Below are 19,453 nucleotides of genomic sequence, written 5' to 3' on the forward strand. Positions count from 1 at the left end.
AAAAACCAAGCATTATAAAAAGGCATAATTTTATTTCTTTCAACTTGTTTTTTTATCACAATGAAATAACTAAACACAAAGCTTTACAAAAATAAATTTTTATTAAAAGCAGTAGAGTCTGAGCAGGAAGACAGTACAAAGAATGTAAACAATGTAAACATCACTACATTCAGCTCAGCCTGATTGAATGCTGAAAGACAACTCTAAAGGCTCTACATGTCCTTACTAACAAGATACATTAATTCTATTTTACACAGACAACAAACACACTCTAATTTTGATTAGGCAAAAGTATTTTATCGAAGTCGATCCCAGCGCCAAATACTGGCATCATCACAAACAGCTATAAGAATGCTGCTATCCCTGCTAAAACTGGTTTGTCGAATAGCAGCACCACATTTATGATGAGTCAGTGTTGTACATCTAGGGAAAAAACATGACAACAGGTTAAAGACCACACATAACATCATCAGTGGCTACCCTAAAACAGCAGATTAGAAAATAAGCAGATGTTCTTAGTCATACAAAAAGCATTTAAAACCAGGATATATTTCACTAAAAGCTCAGTCTCACATTTTATAAAATGTGGATATCTTACAAGCTCAACAGGCACTATATAGCTTGTATAAAAAGAGAACTCGTCACCAAGGTACTCAGGAAAAACAAAAATTTATTGGAATAAAAAGAATAACTTTAACTCAGAAAGCAGTAAATGTTAAAAATGACTTAAGGATGGCACTGCAGATATAAACTATCTTCTCTGCACTGGCACACAGTTGTGGAGAAAAGGGCTGAAATTCTGAACAGAAATTTCCAAATACTTACTTAGCTTTATGAGGATCTTCTACTTCTAAATCCCAAACATAAAGTTTGCCAACTTGATTGCCCAATGCAAGCATCTGTATAAACATATTTTTAAAAACATTAAATTAATAAAATTACCAGGTTCTAGGTAATTCGAGGAATCCTCAGACATCTTTCTTATTTCAGAAAAAGCTCAGTTCTAGCCTCTGTACTCTTGACTATTTCTGTGGGTCTTATACTCCTGATTTGTAAACAGAGATAAGAGCAATTAATACATCTCAAGTGTCTTGAGCAAATAAGAAGGCATTTTGCAAACTTATGAAGGGCTTTACAAATTTACATTGTTGGCATAGTACTTACTTTTTCTTCTGCCTTCAAGAATTACAGCAAAAGCTGTGGAAAGCTCTTCCAAAGTTTTCTTACAGAAAAATACCCAGGTAATTTGTTACCACAAAATCCTAACAATAACTTTAAATTTTTAGGTAGTATTTTATCTATCTTCGATTCTGAACTTTTCTCTAGGAAAAAGTTATATATATAGATTAATAATCTAATTACTAAAACATTAAGTCTTATTAATGTTATGGTAATGTTTATGTTATGGAAGATAAACACCTCATTTCCACCACTGATACCCAACTGCCAATTTCATTTTAAAGTAAGCACTGCAGATCATATGCAGAGTCACAAAAGTAGAATGAATAACATCAAAGGACAAAGTCATCAATACAGAACATCAGGATAGATTTGTAAAGGAAACAGAACATGGACACAACAGAAAAAGCTAGAATTACAATGGTCTTTCATAAGTGAGATCATTTCAAAATATAAAAGTACATTAGTACCTTTTGCCAGAAATCCATAGAAAACCTCATGTACCAAATGTCACACTGGCTGTAATCAAATCGCCCAAGAATAGTCACATTAGACTCACTGGGTTTAATTTTATCTATATCATCTTCCATCTTTCCAGGTTTCCAGCACACAATGGCATTTTCACAAGACTGAAACAGAGAGATAAATGAGAAAAAGAAATATTAATGTGGAACTGAATCTTACAAAGTAAAAACAAGGTTCTTCTCTACTATTGTTTTGGAATTCACAGCTCTCAGAACCTGGTTAATTCAGCTATCAAGTACAGTAATATGCATTCATTTATATTTACAGTCAATAACCACACTTAAGGACAAGAAATCTGATCATCAACAGAATTCGTTGATGCAAAAGAATCACCTTGTCTGGAATATCCATTTTGGAAGCCAACATTTCTCTTCCAAGTTAGACCAAGTTCAACTCTAGAAACTCTGACACCCAGAGACTTGAAGTGTTTTATACCAAAGATACAATTACAAACACAGAGAATTAGAATACATGGCTTTTCATAATCCAGCGTTAATCTGGCCCTTACTTCACTAGTTTCATTTTTCCCAATTCAGTTTCCCAGTTCACTTCTAATCACAGGTGGTTTCCTTTACCTTATTAACGATTAATCCTTATCCAGTATCTGTGCCACACAGTAGGTACTCAACAGGTATCTTAGGAAAGTTAATGAACTCACATAAATGCCCTTAGAACTCAGGTTATAAATAGGACAATCAAAGGCAAGTAAAGCAGTGGTTTAACATAAAGACACTGATATGGGGATAGGATTTGAAATAGGCTTCAAAGTTATATTTTTCCTACCCTATAAAATCAGATTTGTATACACACATTTAAGCAGTAAGTGGTAAAGAATACAATGAGAAAAAATTGTAAAACTGTGGGTACTATTCATATTACCGTCTAGGTCAGTAGTTTGCCCACTAAGGAACATTTGGCAACGTGCTGTGCTCTAATGATTAGAGGCCCGAGATGCTACTAAACATCTTATAATGCACAGGAAACCCCCTACAAATAAAGAATTATCTGGCCTAAACAAGACAGCACCGGGATTCAGAAATCCCGGTGTAACTGAACAGTGCCAACAGTGCCCCCTAGAGTTTTACTGAACAGCCTACGTAATATAGTCACAGGTGTCAGCCCTGTGGGATTCACAGGCATTTGAATAATTTAATAGTATGGCCACTTGAAGATCAGGGAGGACACAACACATTTTTTTTCTTCTCTACACTTTTTATTTAGACTTTTGAAATCCTAGTGCTATATGACATCTGTCATACAAGTTTTTAACTGTAAAGCACATCAGAAACCACCTAGTGTGATGACTCTTGGCTAAATGCAAAACTGGATCAACAACCTATAGAGTTTTCTCGAAAGACTCATCTCAGCTGCTACTGATTCAGAGTCTCTAAGAGAAAGCCAAAGCAGAAGAACTATAAAATAGCTCTTCAAGTGCTTCATACTAACCAGTGGTTAAAAGTACTGGAGTAGTCCCTGGATGGAAAAACTAAAGCAAAGTGATGTAGAAAGATGTTTCCAGAGCTAGTGGATGGCTGCACTTAAAAATTACCTAGAGAGCTTTTTAGAACTACCAATTCCCAGGGCTTTGTCCCAGATTTAGAATTTCTGAAGGTGAGGTCTAGGAAATCTGTTTTTCTAATGTTCTCCTAGTGATTCTGATGCAGAGCCAGATTTCAGACTACCAATATATTTCAGTTCCACCTACCACCTAAAATTCAGAAATCCTTTCCAGTGATCTGATGAAGTTCGAAGAGTAGAAATTTTAAAAAGTTACTGGCTTTTTACTTTTGCTGCCAGAACAATGGAGTAGACATATTTTTCCCCATCCATCCACTTAAAAGTCTGAGTATCATATATCAAGCAATATAAGACTCGGAAAGGTAGAGAAAAGGCAAACAAGTTAGAAGCCTTGGAACATAAACGATAACCGTTGAGTTTCCTGGGTTTTCTTTTGCCTTATGTATTCCAGACTGGATGCGAGAAAAGCCAGAAACTCAGAAATTCTAATGAGTTAAGAACAACAACAAAAGCCTGCTCTTTCTAGCCAAAGAATCAAAAAAAGTGGCAGCCTAGCAAGACAAAATTTTCAGACAAAAATGCTCTACTCCAGCCAAACACCCTAGAAAAATCTGTGGCCCATCTCTACCTGAACCAGCAAAAGCCCAGTGAAAACCCATCTTCAGATTGTAACAAAGCACCCCAAGTGCCTACCCCATAACTCTCCCTATACCTCTTGTAGCAATGGGGTGACCTCCTCCTCCTCTCGGGCTACTGTGGTATCAGAGGAGGCCCAGTAGAGTTAGGACATTCATAACCACTTGTTGGTAAGGCCACCACCAACTATCCACACTGCTAATGGAGACCACTAAGGGAGCAGTAATTAGGCATCCTGGCCCTTCCCAGCTGGGGTGGTATCAGCTGAGGCGTATGGAGACCCTTAACTCCCATACTCAGCAGTAATGAAGCACCAAACCAAGTCAACCAAGTGGGGAACCTGGACTTCCACCTTGACCTGGCACTCACAACACAATGCGCTTCCCTTCCCTAGCTGAAAAGGTATCAGAAAAAGCCTGCTCTAAGAGAAGACCTAAATAAGGTCCAGACTCATAATATCCAAAATACTCAAGTTTCATTTAGAAAATCACTCTTCATACTAAGAACCAGAAATACCAACTTTAAAAAGACAATCAACAGATATCAACACTGACATAACACGGATGTCAGATCTGACATAGATTTAATGCAGGAATCATAAAAATGCTTCGATGACCACAAACACATGTAAACAGAAAACAAGTCTCAGCAAAGAAAGAGAAGGTAACAAGAATGAATGAACTGGAAGTTTTAGAACTAAAAAATACTATTATAACTCAAATAAAAAACTCAGTTGATGGGCTCAATACCAAAAGAGGAGAGAGTCAAGAGTCAGTAAATTCTTTTAAAGAAAGTACAATAGAAATTACCCAATCTGGCCAAGCGCAGTGGTTCATACCTGTATTCCCAGTACTTTGAGAGGCCAAGGCGGGTAGATCACCTGAGGTTGGGAGTTCAAGATCAGCCTGACCAACATAGAGAAACCCCATCTCTACTAAAAATACAAAATTAGCCAGGCGTGATGACGAATCCCTGTAATCCCAGCTGCTCAGGAGGCTGACGTAGGAGAATCTCCTGAACCTGGGAGGCGGAGGTTGTGGTGAGCCGAGATTGTGCTATTGCACTTCAGCCTTAGCAACAAGAGCGAAACAAGAAAGAAAAGGGAAGGAAGGGAGGGAGGGAAGGAATTATCCAATCTGAACAAAAAAGAAAAAAGACAGTCCTAGGGACCAAACAAAAGATGTAACATTCATATAATCAGAATCCCAAAATACGGTAAGAGAGCAGGGCTGAAAACTTTCCAAACCTGGGACAAAACATAAATCTATTACAGATTCAAGAATGTCAGTGAACCCCAAACAAGATAAACCCAAAGAAATCCACATAAAGTCATATTACACTCAAACCTCAAACTAAATATACTCATGCTCAATTTGAAAACCAAAAGCAAAGAAAAAAATCCTGAAAGCTGTAACAACATCTTACCTACAGGGGACAAACAATTTCAATGACAGCAAATTTCTCATCAGAAATTATGGAGGCCCAGTAGAGTTAGGACATTTTGCTCCAAAGATGGAGCAAAACATCTGTCAAGTGATGAAAGAAAATAACTGTGAAGCCAGGATCATATATTCAGTGAATACATCCCTCAGGAATAAAGAAGAAATGAGCCATGCTCAGATAAAGAAAAACTAGGAGAATCTGTTAACAGCAGAACTGCTCTAAAGCAATGGCTAAAGGAAGTTTTCGAAACTGAAAATTAATGAGATTTGAAATTTATCAGTAAGGAAGAACAATAGAAAATGCAAAATGAGTTAATACAATGCTCTCCTTTTCCTCTTGGGTTTTCTAAATCATGTTTGATGGTTGAAGCAAAAAAAAAAACTGATATGGTTCTCAAATATAAATAAATATTTAAGACAATTATAAATGAAGAAGAACACAGTGATGTAAAGGGAAGGAAGCAAAAATTTCACTCAGATTGGTAAAAATGCCAACTGGGTGCATTGGCTTGTGCCTATAATCTCAGTGCTTTGGGAGGCTAACACAGGGGAATCACTTGAGGCCAGGAGTTTAAGACCAGCCTGAGCAACACAGTAAAATCCCCACCTCTACAAAAATTAAATTGGCTAAGCATAGTGTTGCATGTCTATAGTCCTAGCTACTTGGGAGGCTGAGGCAGGAAGACTGCTTGAGCCCAGAAGTTTGAGGCCTCAGAGAGCTATGACTGTCTGAAGGGACTGTCATGGGACTATGCCACTGCACTCCAGGCTGGGTGACTGAGGGAGACTTTATTTCTGGAGGAAAAAAAAAATTGTAAATGCTGATGATATACAGTAGACTAATGAGTTACTATAAATAAATTGGAATTCTAAAAACTGTTCATGTAACCCAGGAGGTTAGGGGGGAAAAACTCAGAGAGAAATGAAAAAGACAAAAAGAAAAGTGACAGACTTAATAACTGATATTAAGGCTTAAATCAGTTGGTCTAAATACACCAACTAAAAGAAACAGAGTAGATTAAAAAAATATATGAGCCAACTAATATCATCTATAAGAAACTTAATGATAATAAACATAGATTAAAAGTAAGAGTTTTAAAGAGACTATGTAATGATAAAAGAGTCAACTCCAAAGACATAGGAATACTAAATGTGAATGCACCAACATTCTCACGAACTGCAAAACATGACAGAACTGAAAGGAGAAACAGAAAAATCTACATTGTAGCTAAAGATTTTAACACCTATCTCTCAATGGTTGATAAAACAGTAGACAGAGAACAAACAAGGATAAAGAAGAATTCAACATCATCATCAACCAAGAGTATCTAATAAACACTTATATAACACATTCCATCCAACAGAATACACATTCTTTTCAAGCTCCCATCAAACATATCTAAGATAGAGCCATAAAATAAATTCTTAAAAATCAAAGCTGCCATCTTAAGAAACTGGTAAAAGTTGAGCAAAATAAACCAACAGCAGACAAAAGAGAAGATATCAATAACATTTACAAAACGACAACAAAAAGCTGGTTCTCTGAGAAGATCAATAAAATTCAGAAACCTCTAGCAAGACTGACCAAGACCCTGTCTCAAAAGAAAAAAAAAGAAAGAAACATGGGTTATCACTACAGACCCAGCAGATATTGAAAGGATAATAAGGGGATACTACAAATAACTCTGTACACATAGATTTTACCTTAGATGGGATCTACCAATTCCTCAAACAACACAAACTATTACAGCTCACCCAATATGACCCAATATAAAGGTAGTTAATTTGAATAGCCCTGTAACTATTAAGTTAATGAACTTCATTATAAAGTAACACTAGCCAGGCAGTGGCTCACACCTGTAATCCCAGCACTTTGGGAGGCCTAGGCAGGCAGATCACTTGAAGCCAGGAGTTTGAGACCAGGCTGGCCAACATGGTGAAACCTCATCTCTACTAAAAAATACAAGCTGGGCGTGGGACACGCCTGTAAGCCCAGCTACTTGGAAGGCCGAGGCATGAGAATCGCTTGAACCCAGGAGGCAGGGGTTGCAGTGAGCAGAGCTCATGCCACTGCACTCCAGTCTGGGAAACAGAGTAAGACTCTGTCTCCAAAAAAAAAAAAAAAAAAAAAAAAAAGTAACACTAATTTTGCACAATCTCTTCTGGAAAATGGGAAACAGATCATTTGACAATTCATTTTATAAAGCCAGTATTGCTAATATCAAAACCATAAAAAATGGTACCAAAGAGAGTTCAGACCTGTATCATACCTCATGAATACAGACAGAACAATCCTTAACAAAATATTAGCAAACACAACTCAGCAATACACAAAAAAATTACACAGGATGATCAAGTAGAATGTATTCCAGGGTTCCAAGGCTGGATCAATATTCAGAAAACCAATCAATATAATCCACTACATTAAACAGGCAACAGAAGAAAAACCACATGATCATATAACTGATGAAGAAAAGGCATTTGACAAAACACGATTCATGAAAAAGCTCTCAAAAATTTAGAAACAAGAAGCAGTTCTCAACTTTCCCAACTTGATAGAGAACATCTACCAAAAAAAAAAAAAAAAAAAAAAAGACTGACAAGTCAAGCATATCTGTTCTTAACACTGCTATTCAATACAGGACTTAAAGTTCACCACTGAGATAAGCAAAAAAAAAGAAAGAAAGAAAAAGCATATAGATTACAAAGGAAGAAATAAAACTGTCCTCATTTGCAGATTACAAGATAGTCTACAAAGAAAAACCGCAAAACACACCTTGAATAAGTAGTCTAGTTAGGTCACGGGATGCAAGATCAATAAGGAAAAATCAATTCTCTTTCTATATATTTGTTATGAACACAAAAAAATGGAAATTAAAGATACAAAACAATTTACAATTGCTAAAAAATACTTAGGTATAAATCTAACAGCAAAAACAGGACTCATGCTAACGACTATAAAATGCTGATGATCAAAGTCAAAGAAGATGTAAATAAATGAAGAGACATACCAGTCGTGGATTAGAAGACTCAGCACAATGATATTAATTTCTCCTCAAAATTATATATACAGGTTTAATACAATTCCAGTCAAAACTTCCTTCTCAAAAAAATTCCCAGCAAGACTTTTATAAATGCAGAAAAGATTATTCTAAAATTTATACAGAAAGGCAAAAGAATTAAAATAGCTAAAAACAATTATGAAAAAAATAAAGGTAGGAGAAATCGATCAGATTTCAAGAATAATTATAGAGCTACAATGTAGTACTGGTGGAGGGACAGATATACAGATCAATGAAAGAACAGGAAAAACAGAAACAGCCCCACCTAAGTGCAGCCAAACAATTTCTGACAGAGGTGCAAAAGTAATTCAATGGTGAAAGAATAGTCTTTCAACAAATGCTGATGGAACTGAGTATCTACAGGGGAAAAATGAACTTCAAACTAAACCTCATACCTTCATAAGGAAATCAACTCAAAATGGATTATACATTTAATGTAACACATAGCAGTATAAAACTTTTACAAGAGAAATAGAAATGACCAAAATGTCCTACCATAGATAGTTAAATAAACTATGGTAATCTATATCATGGAATACTACTCAGCAATAAAAAAGGAGAACTACTGATACAGGCAATAATTTGGATGGATCTCAAGGGTCTGAGTGGAAAAAAACAATCTTAAAAGGTCCCAGACTGTACCATTCTTGAAATGACAAGGTCTATGGCTTGATAAGGAGTTCTTAGGCACAACATCAAAAGCATAATCCATAAAATAATTTTTAAAAATCAATATCCTGGACTTAATAAAAATTAAAAATTATTTGCTGAGAAAGACCCTGTTAGGATGAAAAGACAAGCTACAGACTGAAAGGAAGTATGTGCAAACTATGTATCTGATACAGGATTCGTATTTAGAATATATTCAAAACTCAACAGTTAAAAACAACAACAACAAAAAACCAATCCAATTAGAAAATGAGCAAAAGATATGAAGAGACATCACCAAAAAGGATATACAAATGGTAAATAAGCACATGAAAAAGATGTTCAACATCACTAGCCATCAGGGAAATGCAAATTAAGACCACGATGAGATATCACTACACACCTATCAGAACAGCTAAAATAAAAAATAATGACAATACCAAATGCTGGCGAAGATTCGGAGACACTGGATCTCTCATACATTGCTGGTGGGAATGTAAAATGGCACGGCCACTCTGGAAAATAGTTTGGCAGTTTCTTAAAAAACTAAACAAACTTAACCATGACCCAGCAATTGCCCTCCTAGGCATTCACCCAGAGAAATGAAAACTTAAGTCCACACAAAAACCTGTACACAACTGTTCACTAGCAGCTTTATTTGCAATAGCCCAAAACTGGAAATGACCAAAACGCTCTACTATAGGTAGTTAAATAAACTATAGTAATCCATACCATGGAATACTACTCAGCAATAAAAAGGGAGAACTACTGATATAGGCAACAACTTGGATAGATGTCAAGGGTTTGAGTGGAAAAAAAAAAAAACAATCTTAAAAGGTCCCAAACTACTATTCTTGAAATGACAAAATTCACGTGATAAAATGACATTAACACTATACACACATATTGTACCAGTGTCAATTTTCTGGATTTGATATTGTATTACAGTTATGTAACATATAACCTTTGGATTCTGGGCAAAGATCATATGGGACCTCTCTGCACAATCTTTGAAACTTCCTATGAATCAAATTATTTGAAGGTCAAAAGTTTAAAGAAAAAAGAAAAAACAGTTTACACATAAAGCCAAGAAAAAAGTAAATCAGGCTCTGCCCAAGAAAATGTGAAGTAGCCTGAAATTCACATCAAGAAAAGAAACCGGACAGCAATTTTACCAAATTTGATAATCCTAAATGTTCTTGTTACATCACCAATGCTTCTCTAAATTATCAGCTAAAAAAAAAATACAGACACACGTACACACACACACACACACACACACAGACACAAAAACACACACATAGATGGCCCCTAACTTACAATGCTCTGATTTACAATTTTTCAACTTTACCTTAATGGTACAAAACAGTTGCAATTTTGAGGTACTTGGAATTTTGAATTCTGATCTTTTCCTGGGCTAGCAGTATGCAGTATGTGAGATATTCAACACTACTTAAATGAGACTTTGGGTCAGCTAATTTTGCCTAACTGTAGGCTAATTCTGAGCACATTTAAGGTAGGCTGGGCCAAGCTATGATATTCAGTAGGTTAGGTATATTAAATGCATTTTCAACTTATGATGGGTTTATCAGGATGTAATCCCATCATAAGTCAAGAAGCAACTGTTTAAATCCATCAACAGGAGTAGGGGTTGGCAAACTAGCCCATAAGCCAACTCCAGCCACCTGTTTTTGTAAATAAAATTTTACTAAAATAGTCACAGAGATACAAAAAAACAACAGACAACTCTGTGGGCTTTAGTTACTAGTTATCTTGTAACAATACTGAATATCAGAGAACACTATCACCTTACAAAACTACTCATCTTACTGGAGCACAAAGAATTATAATTCAATGACATATTTTATCCTTAAAACAAATTTCTAAATATACCAAATATGAGACTTAAAAAAAAGACAATTTCCCATCTGCAATTCAATTTACTGAACTACGTAAACTCCCTACCAAGTTCCAACACACACACACACACACACGCACACAGACACACACACACACACACACACACACACGATGGAAGTACAGCTTAACTGCAGTTACCATACCTTAGAAAGTATCAAATCGCCTAACCATCGCACACAATCAACATAATTCCTATGTATGTCTCTGGTAGAAAAATCAGGAAAATGGATTTTCTGAGAAATAAATGGCCTGAAGGAAGAATGGAAATGTAAAAAGTTAAAAGAAAAAATTATAGTAGAATCATACTCGTTTTCATTTTTGGATTTATAAAACTTGGAAAAACAGAATGTAAGACTATTAATTACTCTGTGTTCCTCCATAAATGATCACCTTATCTATTTATTGAAAGCCAAAGTCTCATTCCACTTTTATTTTTTTCCATTATCAATTACTTAAGTTTAATTTCATCCTATGATAGATACTTCATTTATAAACATTGTAGTTTCCTGCCTTTAACTATATTTAACCCAAAATTAATCACTTCGATTCTGGGTATCCTAACCAATAATAAAGACCTGATCAGTTTCTCACAGAAAATATACTAAGCTACCTACTCAGAACTTAAAATTAAGCATTAATAGTTTATGAAAGTCAACTTATCTACACTACTTCAAAAAAGAGTCATCTTTCCAGGAACAACTAAACATCATTCCAAAGTCTGCTGAAGATAAGTCTAGATGAGAGTCCTCCCTTGAGCAATAATTTCTGAAAATGATACCTTATGGGAATTTAAAATTTCTTAGATGGGGCTGGGTGCAGTGGCTCACGCCTGTAAGGCCAAGGTGGGTGGATCATCTGAGGTCAGGAGTTTGAGAACGCCTAGCCAACATGGTGAAACCCCATCTCTACTAAAAATAAAATTATCTCTGGCAGGCGCCTGTAATCCCAGCTACTCAGGAGGCTGAGCCAGGAAACTCACTTGAACCCGGGAGGCAGGTTACAGTGAGCCAAGATCACGCCACTGGACTCCAGCCCGGGCGACAAGAGTGAAACTCCATCTCAGAAAAAATAAACATATAAGCCAAGCACAGTGGCTCGCGCCTGGAATCCCAACACTTTGGGAGGACGTGGTGGGCAGATCACCTGAGGTTGGGAATTCGAGACCAGCCTGACCAGCATAGAGAAACCTCATCACTATTAAAAATACAAAATTAGCTAGGTGTGGTGGCATATGCCTACAATCCCAGCTACTCAGCAGGCTGAGGCAGGAAAATTGCTTGAACCTAAGAGGTAGAGGTTGTAGTGAGCCAAGATCACGCCATTGCAGTCCAGCCTGGGCAACAAGACAGAAAAAAATCCATCTCAAAAAATAAATAAATAAATAAAATTTCCTAGGACTTTTCCAAATAATTTCTGTATTTAGGAAACTAACTGGCACCACTGTTTTTATCAGAGATATTTGTGACAATAAACAAAACAAGCTGCTATTAATTCTGGAGTTATTTAATTAATAGTGTACTTAACATTCCTAATCCACTCAGTTTTAAATCTGAAATAACTGTATAATATGCCATGAGTTAGTTGTCTTAGGTAATTCTTATTATGTCCTCTCTACCTTTTCCCTCAGATATGTAAAAAGAACACTGGATTGCATCAACTCAAAAAAATCCTTCCAATTCAAATTCTGGAATATTTGTTAAAACACTAAAATGTTATTGGTGATCTGATATAAATTCTTAACTCTGCTATAATTAATTGCTTTTTATCCAAGTACATATTATAATTGTATGGCCAAAACTCTCTCAAAGAAAAAAAGAGCATAACTGTTATTTTTTTAAAGCTGTGAAATAGTTTGTATTTATTCCAGACATCTAGAAACTAACCTAAAAATATAAATTTAACATTGTACTACTAGCTCCTGGCATTTTAAAGGAGAAACTTAAAATCTGCAATAATTCTTAAAGGGCACTTAGGTCTGATGAATGTTAGAGCACTGAAATATTTACTGATGCTGACAAATTTAATAATCTATTAACAATCTGGCTTGATAACCAGAAAATGAACTCTTAACTTTTTGCTAAAACAGAAGTACCAACAAAGTTAACATGCAGACATACAATGTTTATAGTGAAAGTGTTAATGACAGCCTGATAAGATTCTAAAGACAGTTACTGCATTAAGAATTGAGACATTTCAAAAATACATTAAGAAAACTACCAAAACTCCCCAACCTACAGTACCATGAAGCGAGGCTCCTGCATTTGAATTCTCTCCATTTAATGAAGTGAGATCATTCAGAGAAAAGTATCATCATGAATTACAGCTAAGAACTCCATTTTTTAAAACTGTGGTTTACCATCTTGAATGCAAGTATCGTTTAAAAAAAAGTTAATCTAACATTATTCTAAAGTGTCCTTCACTCTCCCTAGTCCATAATAAGCTTAAGTGATTTAAAACTTTTACATGTATAACTTAAAAGGCCAAGCATATGCATATCAAAATAGAAATAAGTAAAATGTGCTACTAAGTTAAGATGACAATACAATTTAAAGGGGATTTTGAAAATTAAGCCACAAACACTGCAAATAAAGGACTTCTTAAAGGGTTTTCATGGAATTTTATGATATGTAAATTACACCCTAAAGTTAAAAGAAGGTCTTCTAAACTCAATGTTGGGGGCTTATATAGCAATTTTGGGGGAAAAATAAAATATATATTCAACAGCACAACATGGCAAATTGTTTTGAATACCACAGTAGTTACCTGTTAGTTTTATTTGGATTATAATCATAAGATTCCTTAATTGCATTCATCATTCTCTTTGAATTGATCCTCCAAAGTTTAAGAGAGTGATCCATACCACAAGACATTATTTTTTCACCCAAAAGATCATAATCCTGTATATAAAATGAAAAAGCTGTATATAAATTACAGTTCCAAATTATATTTCTCCAATTTACACCTGATGTGCAACATAGTGAAAACTTTGTTTCAGATCAAAATACAAACTACATTTTGGGTTTCATCTAAATAGGCCATAAATCAGAGTTTACTACTTTCAAGATTTACAGCTTCAATTAGTTTGTCACCAGTGGAATATATGAGCATTTACAATGTGTAAATCAAGAAAAAATTACTTAATTTTATCTAATCAAATACACTTAAATATTTTTCTTATTTTGAAGGTAAATTGAACATTAAGGTAAAATAATTATTCTATCACACAAAGAGCTGAATAGTGGTATTACTTTTCTTGTCCAACCCTGACCAACCAATGAAACTGACATCTGCATGTGAAAATACATGAATCCTTAAAGAGCTGACACTGTACTTTATCTATACTTTTAAGTCAAAACATTTCAAAGTTAATTACTTTTAGAGTTTCCTTTTAAGTGAATTTTTTAAAGTCTAATAAAACAACAGATTTTAACTTTTCTCATTTGCTGTTTGCTAATTTTTAACAGGCATCTATCTATTATAACAACCTCATTTCATAGGCAGACAATGAGGCCCAGAGATGCTATTTAATTTAACAAAAGGCACATAATAAGTAAAGAAAAAAATCTCGGGCCGGGCGCGGTGGCTCACGCCTGTAATCCCAGCACTTAGGGAGGCCGAGACGGGTGGATCACAAGGTCAAGAGATTGAGACCATCCAGGTCAACATGGTGAAACCCCGTCTCTACTAAAAATACAAAAAATTAGCTGGGCATGGTGGCGCATGCCTGTAATCCCAGCTACTCGGGAGGCTGAGGCAGGAGAATTGCCTGAGCCCAGGAGGCGGAGGTTGCGGTGAGCCGAGATTGCGCCATTGCACTCCAGCCTGGGTAACAAGAGCGAAACTCCGTCTCAAAAAAAAAAAAAAAAAAAAAAAGAAAAAGAAAAAAAAAAATCTCACAGCTAACCAACTATTAGTGAACCCTGTATTACACAGACGAGCTATATACTGTTTGCTGTTCTCATTCTAAGAAATGACAGTAGAGAGTTCTATTGAAGGAATATATTTTCCTTACTAACCTAGATATTATATGTTAATCCAACCTTTGAATTATGAGCACCACTTTAGAAGAGCCTAAGAACTTTAGACTTGATGTTTATTGAATTCACAGACGTGCTACTTCTATTTACCTCAATGTCAACAGCAAGAAGACATCCTTAGAGACAATACTGCTAATTTGGAGTTCTTAATAACAGTTCACTTAGTTTTTATACACATAAAGCCAGATGCAGAATGCTACTGCAAGTTTTAGAAAATCTAAGTTAACAGGGAATTCCAAGGAACGTATGGGTCTCACAAAGGAATCCAAACTCCAACACAGCAATATTTTAGTACCTTCAATTAAAATGCTATATGCTGTAAAATATGGTGCCCCTTTACTTAATTTAATGGAAAAAAAACTAAGAGGTGTGAAATTACTTAAGGAATTAAATGAGCTAAACATGAAACATATGCTAAAATAATGTTAAAATCTGAAGCCTTCATAAAAACACTTGTATAAAAGACCAATGGATTATAATACATCAATATAAAGGTGGTATTTGTTTATCTTTAAACAAAATTAACTATTGGTCTTGCATTATACCATGCCACCCAAAGAGTGGAAACAAGTTACCTAAAACAGTGACAGCATAATAAAACAGTGCAAAAAAGCAGAAAACTTATGTTTCAACTTCAAAGTAAAGATGGAAAAGCTCTTTTTAATGGCTACATAGTTTAATTTTTTTTCTTTAATAACTCAAACACAGCAAAACAAACATTAACTTGGTGATTTTAGATGAAGAGGAAAGGAGCAAGATCATACTACTCTCATGAGAATCCAGGGACTGGTATAAAGGGCAAGGAATTTTAAAAATAGATATAATATGGTCTTGTTTTATTCCTTCATCTGGAGAATTAAAATCTTACATGTCAAATATAAGTGAATGTCTGCCTAACAGGCTCTATGAAACAAGCATGCTTTCTTATCATAAGGAAAAGAGTGCCATGCAGACTGTTCACAGCTATATAAACCTGAAAGTCACTGCCCTGCAGTTTTCAACTTACAGCACTTAGAACTTCATCTCTGTGCCCTTCTACGCCTCCAAATATTGCCACCAGAGTGTCCGTTTGGATATTCCATAATCGTAAAGCATGATCTAGTAATAAACATACAAAAATTAGATGAATGTTTTTTATTTACTATGAACTTTCAACATCTTGTGAAAGAAAAACTACTAAAATCTAGATGTAAGCTATGCACAGTAAAGCCTAAAAATGGAATCCATACTACATAGCAACTTAAAATATTTACATTACATATAGAATTAGTTAGGTAAGTGCTATACTTTGAATAGGTCCCCCCAAGAGCATATGCTACAAAGTCAATTCCCAATGCAATAGTGGTGTGAGCTAGGGCCAAATGGGAAGTATTTAGATCATGAGGGCTCTATACTCACAAATGGATTAATAATTATTATAAAGGGGCCCGAGACTATAAATTCAATCTCTTGCTTCCTCACACCCTCTCCTGCCCTTTTGCAATGAGACGATTCAGTATGAAGGCTCTCACCAAATGCCGGCACCATGTTCTTGGACTTTCCAGTGTCCACATCATGAGCCAAATAGATTTTTGTTCATTATAAATCACCCGGCCAGGCACAGTGGCTAACGCTTGTAAACCCAGCACTTCAGAAGGCCAAGATGGGAGAAGTGCTTGAGCCCAGGAGTTTGAGACTAGTCCTAGCAATACAGCAAGACCCTATCTCAACAAAAAAATTTAAAAATTAGTAAAGCCTGAGAAACAAGAAAGAAAAGAATGAATGAATCCATTAGTCACCTAGTGTATAGTATTCTGTTATCGCAGCATAAAATAGACCGAGACAGAATGGTGGTACTGAGAAATGGGACTATGCTATGAATACCTGAAAATGTGAAAAAGACTTTGGAACTGGGTAATGAGGAGAGGCTGGAAGAATCTGGAGAAGCAGGCTAGAATAACCCTGAATTGTTGTGAATGGAGCACTGATGCTAGTTCCAGTGAGGGCTAAAAAGACAAAAGCTACAGGGAGAGGCTTTATCTTCTTAGGGATTACTTAAGTGGTTGTAATCAGAATGTTGGTATAATAATGAACAGTAAAGACCATTCAGTGAGGTCTCAGACAGAAATAAGAAGGTACTGGAAAATGCAATAAAAGCTATCCTTGTTGGCAGGGTGTGATGGCTCATCCCTATAATCCCAGCACTTTGAGGCTGAGGCTGAAGGATCTACTTGAGGCCAGGAATTTGAGACCAGCCTGGGCAACAAAGTGAGACTCCATCCCTACAAAAAATAAATTAGCCAAATGTGGTGGCATGTACCTATAGTCCTAGCTAAGGGGAGCTAAGGCAAGAGGATCACTGGAGCCTAGGAGTTTTGGCATACAGTGAATTATGATCACACCACAGTGCACACCAGCCTGGGTGACACAGACCAACCCTGTCTTTAGTTAGCCAGGTGTGGTGGTGTGCACCGGTAGTCCTAGCTACTCAGGAGGCTGATGTGGAAGGACAGCCTAAGCCCAGGAGGCAACGGTTGTGCCACTGTACTCCAGGCTGGGTGACAAGAGTCAGACCTTGCCTCAAAAAAATTAAGCAATAAATAAAAGCCATCCGGGTGCTGCGCTCCTCTAATTGGGACTCCAAGCCGGGGCTATTTCTGGCGCTGGTGCGGCTCCAAGAAGGCCATCCCAGACATCACTCTTCCACCTGCTCCTTAGAGAAGGGAAGATGAGCAAATCGAGCTCAAAGTCCAGCCAGCCCTTGGCCTCCAAGCAGGAAAAGGACGGCACTGAGAAGTGGGGCCAGGGCAGGCCACGCAAGCAGCCTCTGAAGGAGCCCAGTGAAGTGCCAACACCTAAGAGACCTCGGGGCCGACCAAAGGGAAGCAAAAACAAGGGCGCTGCCAAGACCCAGAAAACCACAACTCCAGGAAGGAAACCAAGGGGCAGACCCAAAAAACTGGAGGAGGAAGAGGAGGGCATCTCACAGGAGTCCTCGGAAGAGGAGCAGTGACTGTGCCTGCCGCCTGCTCCTCACTGGAGGAGCAGCTTTCTTCTGGGACTGGATAGCTTTGCTCCGCTCCCACCGCCCCCGCCCCTTCACCAGGCCCACCATCACCACCACCTCCGGCCGCCACCCCCATCTTCCACCTGTGCCCTCACCACCACACTACACAGCACACCAGCCGCTGCAGGGCCCCCATGGGCTGAGTGGGGAGCAGTTTTCCCCTGGCCTCAGTTCCCAGCTCCCCCGCCCACCCATGCATACTCACATGCCCACCTGGACAAGGCTAACATCTCACTTAGCCGCACCCTGCACCTGCTGTATCCCCACTCTCTTGGTGATGGGGACATTGCTCTCTGGGCTTTTGGTTTGGGGGTGCCCTCTCTGCTCCTCTACTGTTTCCTCTGGCTTCCCATAGTGGGGCCTGGGAGGGTTCCCTTGGCCTTAAAAGGGGCCCAAGCCCATCTCATCCTGGCACGCCCTACTCTACTGCCCTGGCAGCAGCAGGTGTGGCCAATGGAGGGGGGTGCTGGCCCCCAAAGTTTCCCCAGCCAAACTGTCTTTGTCACCACATAGAGCTCTCACCTTTCATCCTTCCCCACCTTCCCTAGTCCCTACACTAGGTCGGATAGCCCCCTTTGGCTAGAAGAAGGCAGGAGGGGTATGAGTCCCCTACACCCTTTTCACTGTGGTCCCAGTCCCCTGGCCCTCTGCCTGGGATCTGAGTATATACTGTGGTGACGGAGATGCAGTCATTTATTGTCCAGGTGAGGCCCATGAGCACTGTGGCTACCACCTGAGATGGGCTGGAGCTGCTCCCCCTACCCCACTTTGCTTCTGCCACTAGGCCATTTCTCCCTCCTCAGATGGGGCACCAATAACAAGGAGCTCACCCTGCCCATTCCCAACCCTCCTGCTCCTCCCTGTCCCCCAAGGTTCTGGTTCCATTTTTCCTCTGTTCACAAACTACCTCTGGACAGTTGTTTTTTGTTCAATGTTCCATTCTTTGACATCCACCATTGCTGCTGCTATCAGCACCAAATGTTCATCCTCAATGCCTCCTGTTCTGCCCACAATACCCTACCCCAAGATACTCTTCATGGGGAAGAGGGGCTGGGGCATGGCAGGCTGGGTGACCGACTACCCCAGTCCCAGGGAAGGTGGGGGCCTGCCCCTTGGATGCTGCAGGAAGAGTGAGCAAGGGGGTCCGAATCAACCACAAAGGGTGTAGGGGCCACCTCCTCCCCCTGCTCTGTCCGGGAGGGGTAGCCATGATTTGTCCCAGCCTGAGGCTCCCTCTCTGGTTTCCTATTTGCAGTTACTTGAATAAAAAATATCCTTTTCTGGAAAAATAAAATAAAATAAAAGCCATCCTTGCCATACAGTTGTGAAGAACTTGGCAGGACTGTGTCCATGTCCTACAACTTTGAGAAAGGCAGAATTTAACAGCAATGAATCCAATAGCTGGCAGAAGAAATATCTGAGCATCAAGGCATTCACAGT

At 37.9% G+C, this 19,453-nt stretch overlaps 2 protein-coding genes across 4 annotated transcripts in view; one reads left to right on the forward strand and one right to left on the reverse strand.

Annotated features, from left to right (window-relative positions):
* Positions 1 to 82: 82 nt before the first annotated feature.
* EED (embryonic ectoderm development) overlaps positions 83 to 19,453 on the reverse strand; it is a 37,125-nt gene continuing 17,754 nt past the window's right edge. The window contains exons 7-13 of one of the 3 annotated variants that reach the window (XM_002754724.7): positions 15,974 to 16,065; positions 13,694 to 13,827; positions 11,074 to 11,179; positions 9,451 to 9,525; positions 1,650 to 1,808; positions 826 to 899; positions 83 to 423 (exon numbers count right to left, since the gene is read on the reverse strand). In XM_002754724.7, coding sequence (XP_002754770.1) covers positions 297 to 423; positions 826 to 899; positions 1,650 to 1,808; positions 9,451 to 9,525; positions 11,074 to 11,179; positions 13,694 to 13,827; positions 15,974 to 16,065 — 767 coding nt within the window. In that variant the 3' untranslated portion in view covers positions 83 to 296. The remainder of the gene's footprint in view (positions 424 to 825; positions 900 to 1,649; positions 1,809 to 9,450; positions 9,526 to 11,073; positions 11,180 to 13,693; positions 13,828 to 15,973; positions 16,066 to 19,453) is intronic. The other 2 variants (XM_002754725.7, XR_013523178.1) reach the window with 2 other exon arrangements.
* On the forward strand, positions 17,571 to 18,064 carry LOC100411817 (high mobility group protein HMG-I/HMG-Y-like). Its single transcript, XM_078340010.1, has one exon. The coding sequence runs from the start codon at positions 17,675 to 17,677 to the stop codon at positions 17,957 to 17,959; it is 285 nt and encodes a 94-aa protein (XP_078196136.1). The 5' UTR covers positions 17,571 to 17,674; the 3' UTR covers positions 17,960 to 18,064.

This window comes from Callithrix jacchus, chromosome 10, assembly GCF_049354715.1.
Source record: "Callithrix jacchus isolate 240 chromosome 10, calJac240_pri, whole genome shotgun sequence".
NCBI classification, from domain to species: Eukaryota; Metazoa; Chordata; class Mammalia; order Primates; family Cebidae; genus Callithrix; species Callithrix jacchus.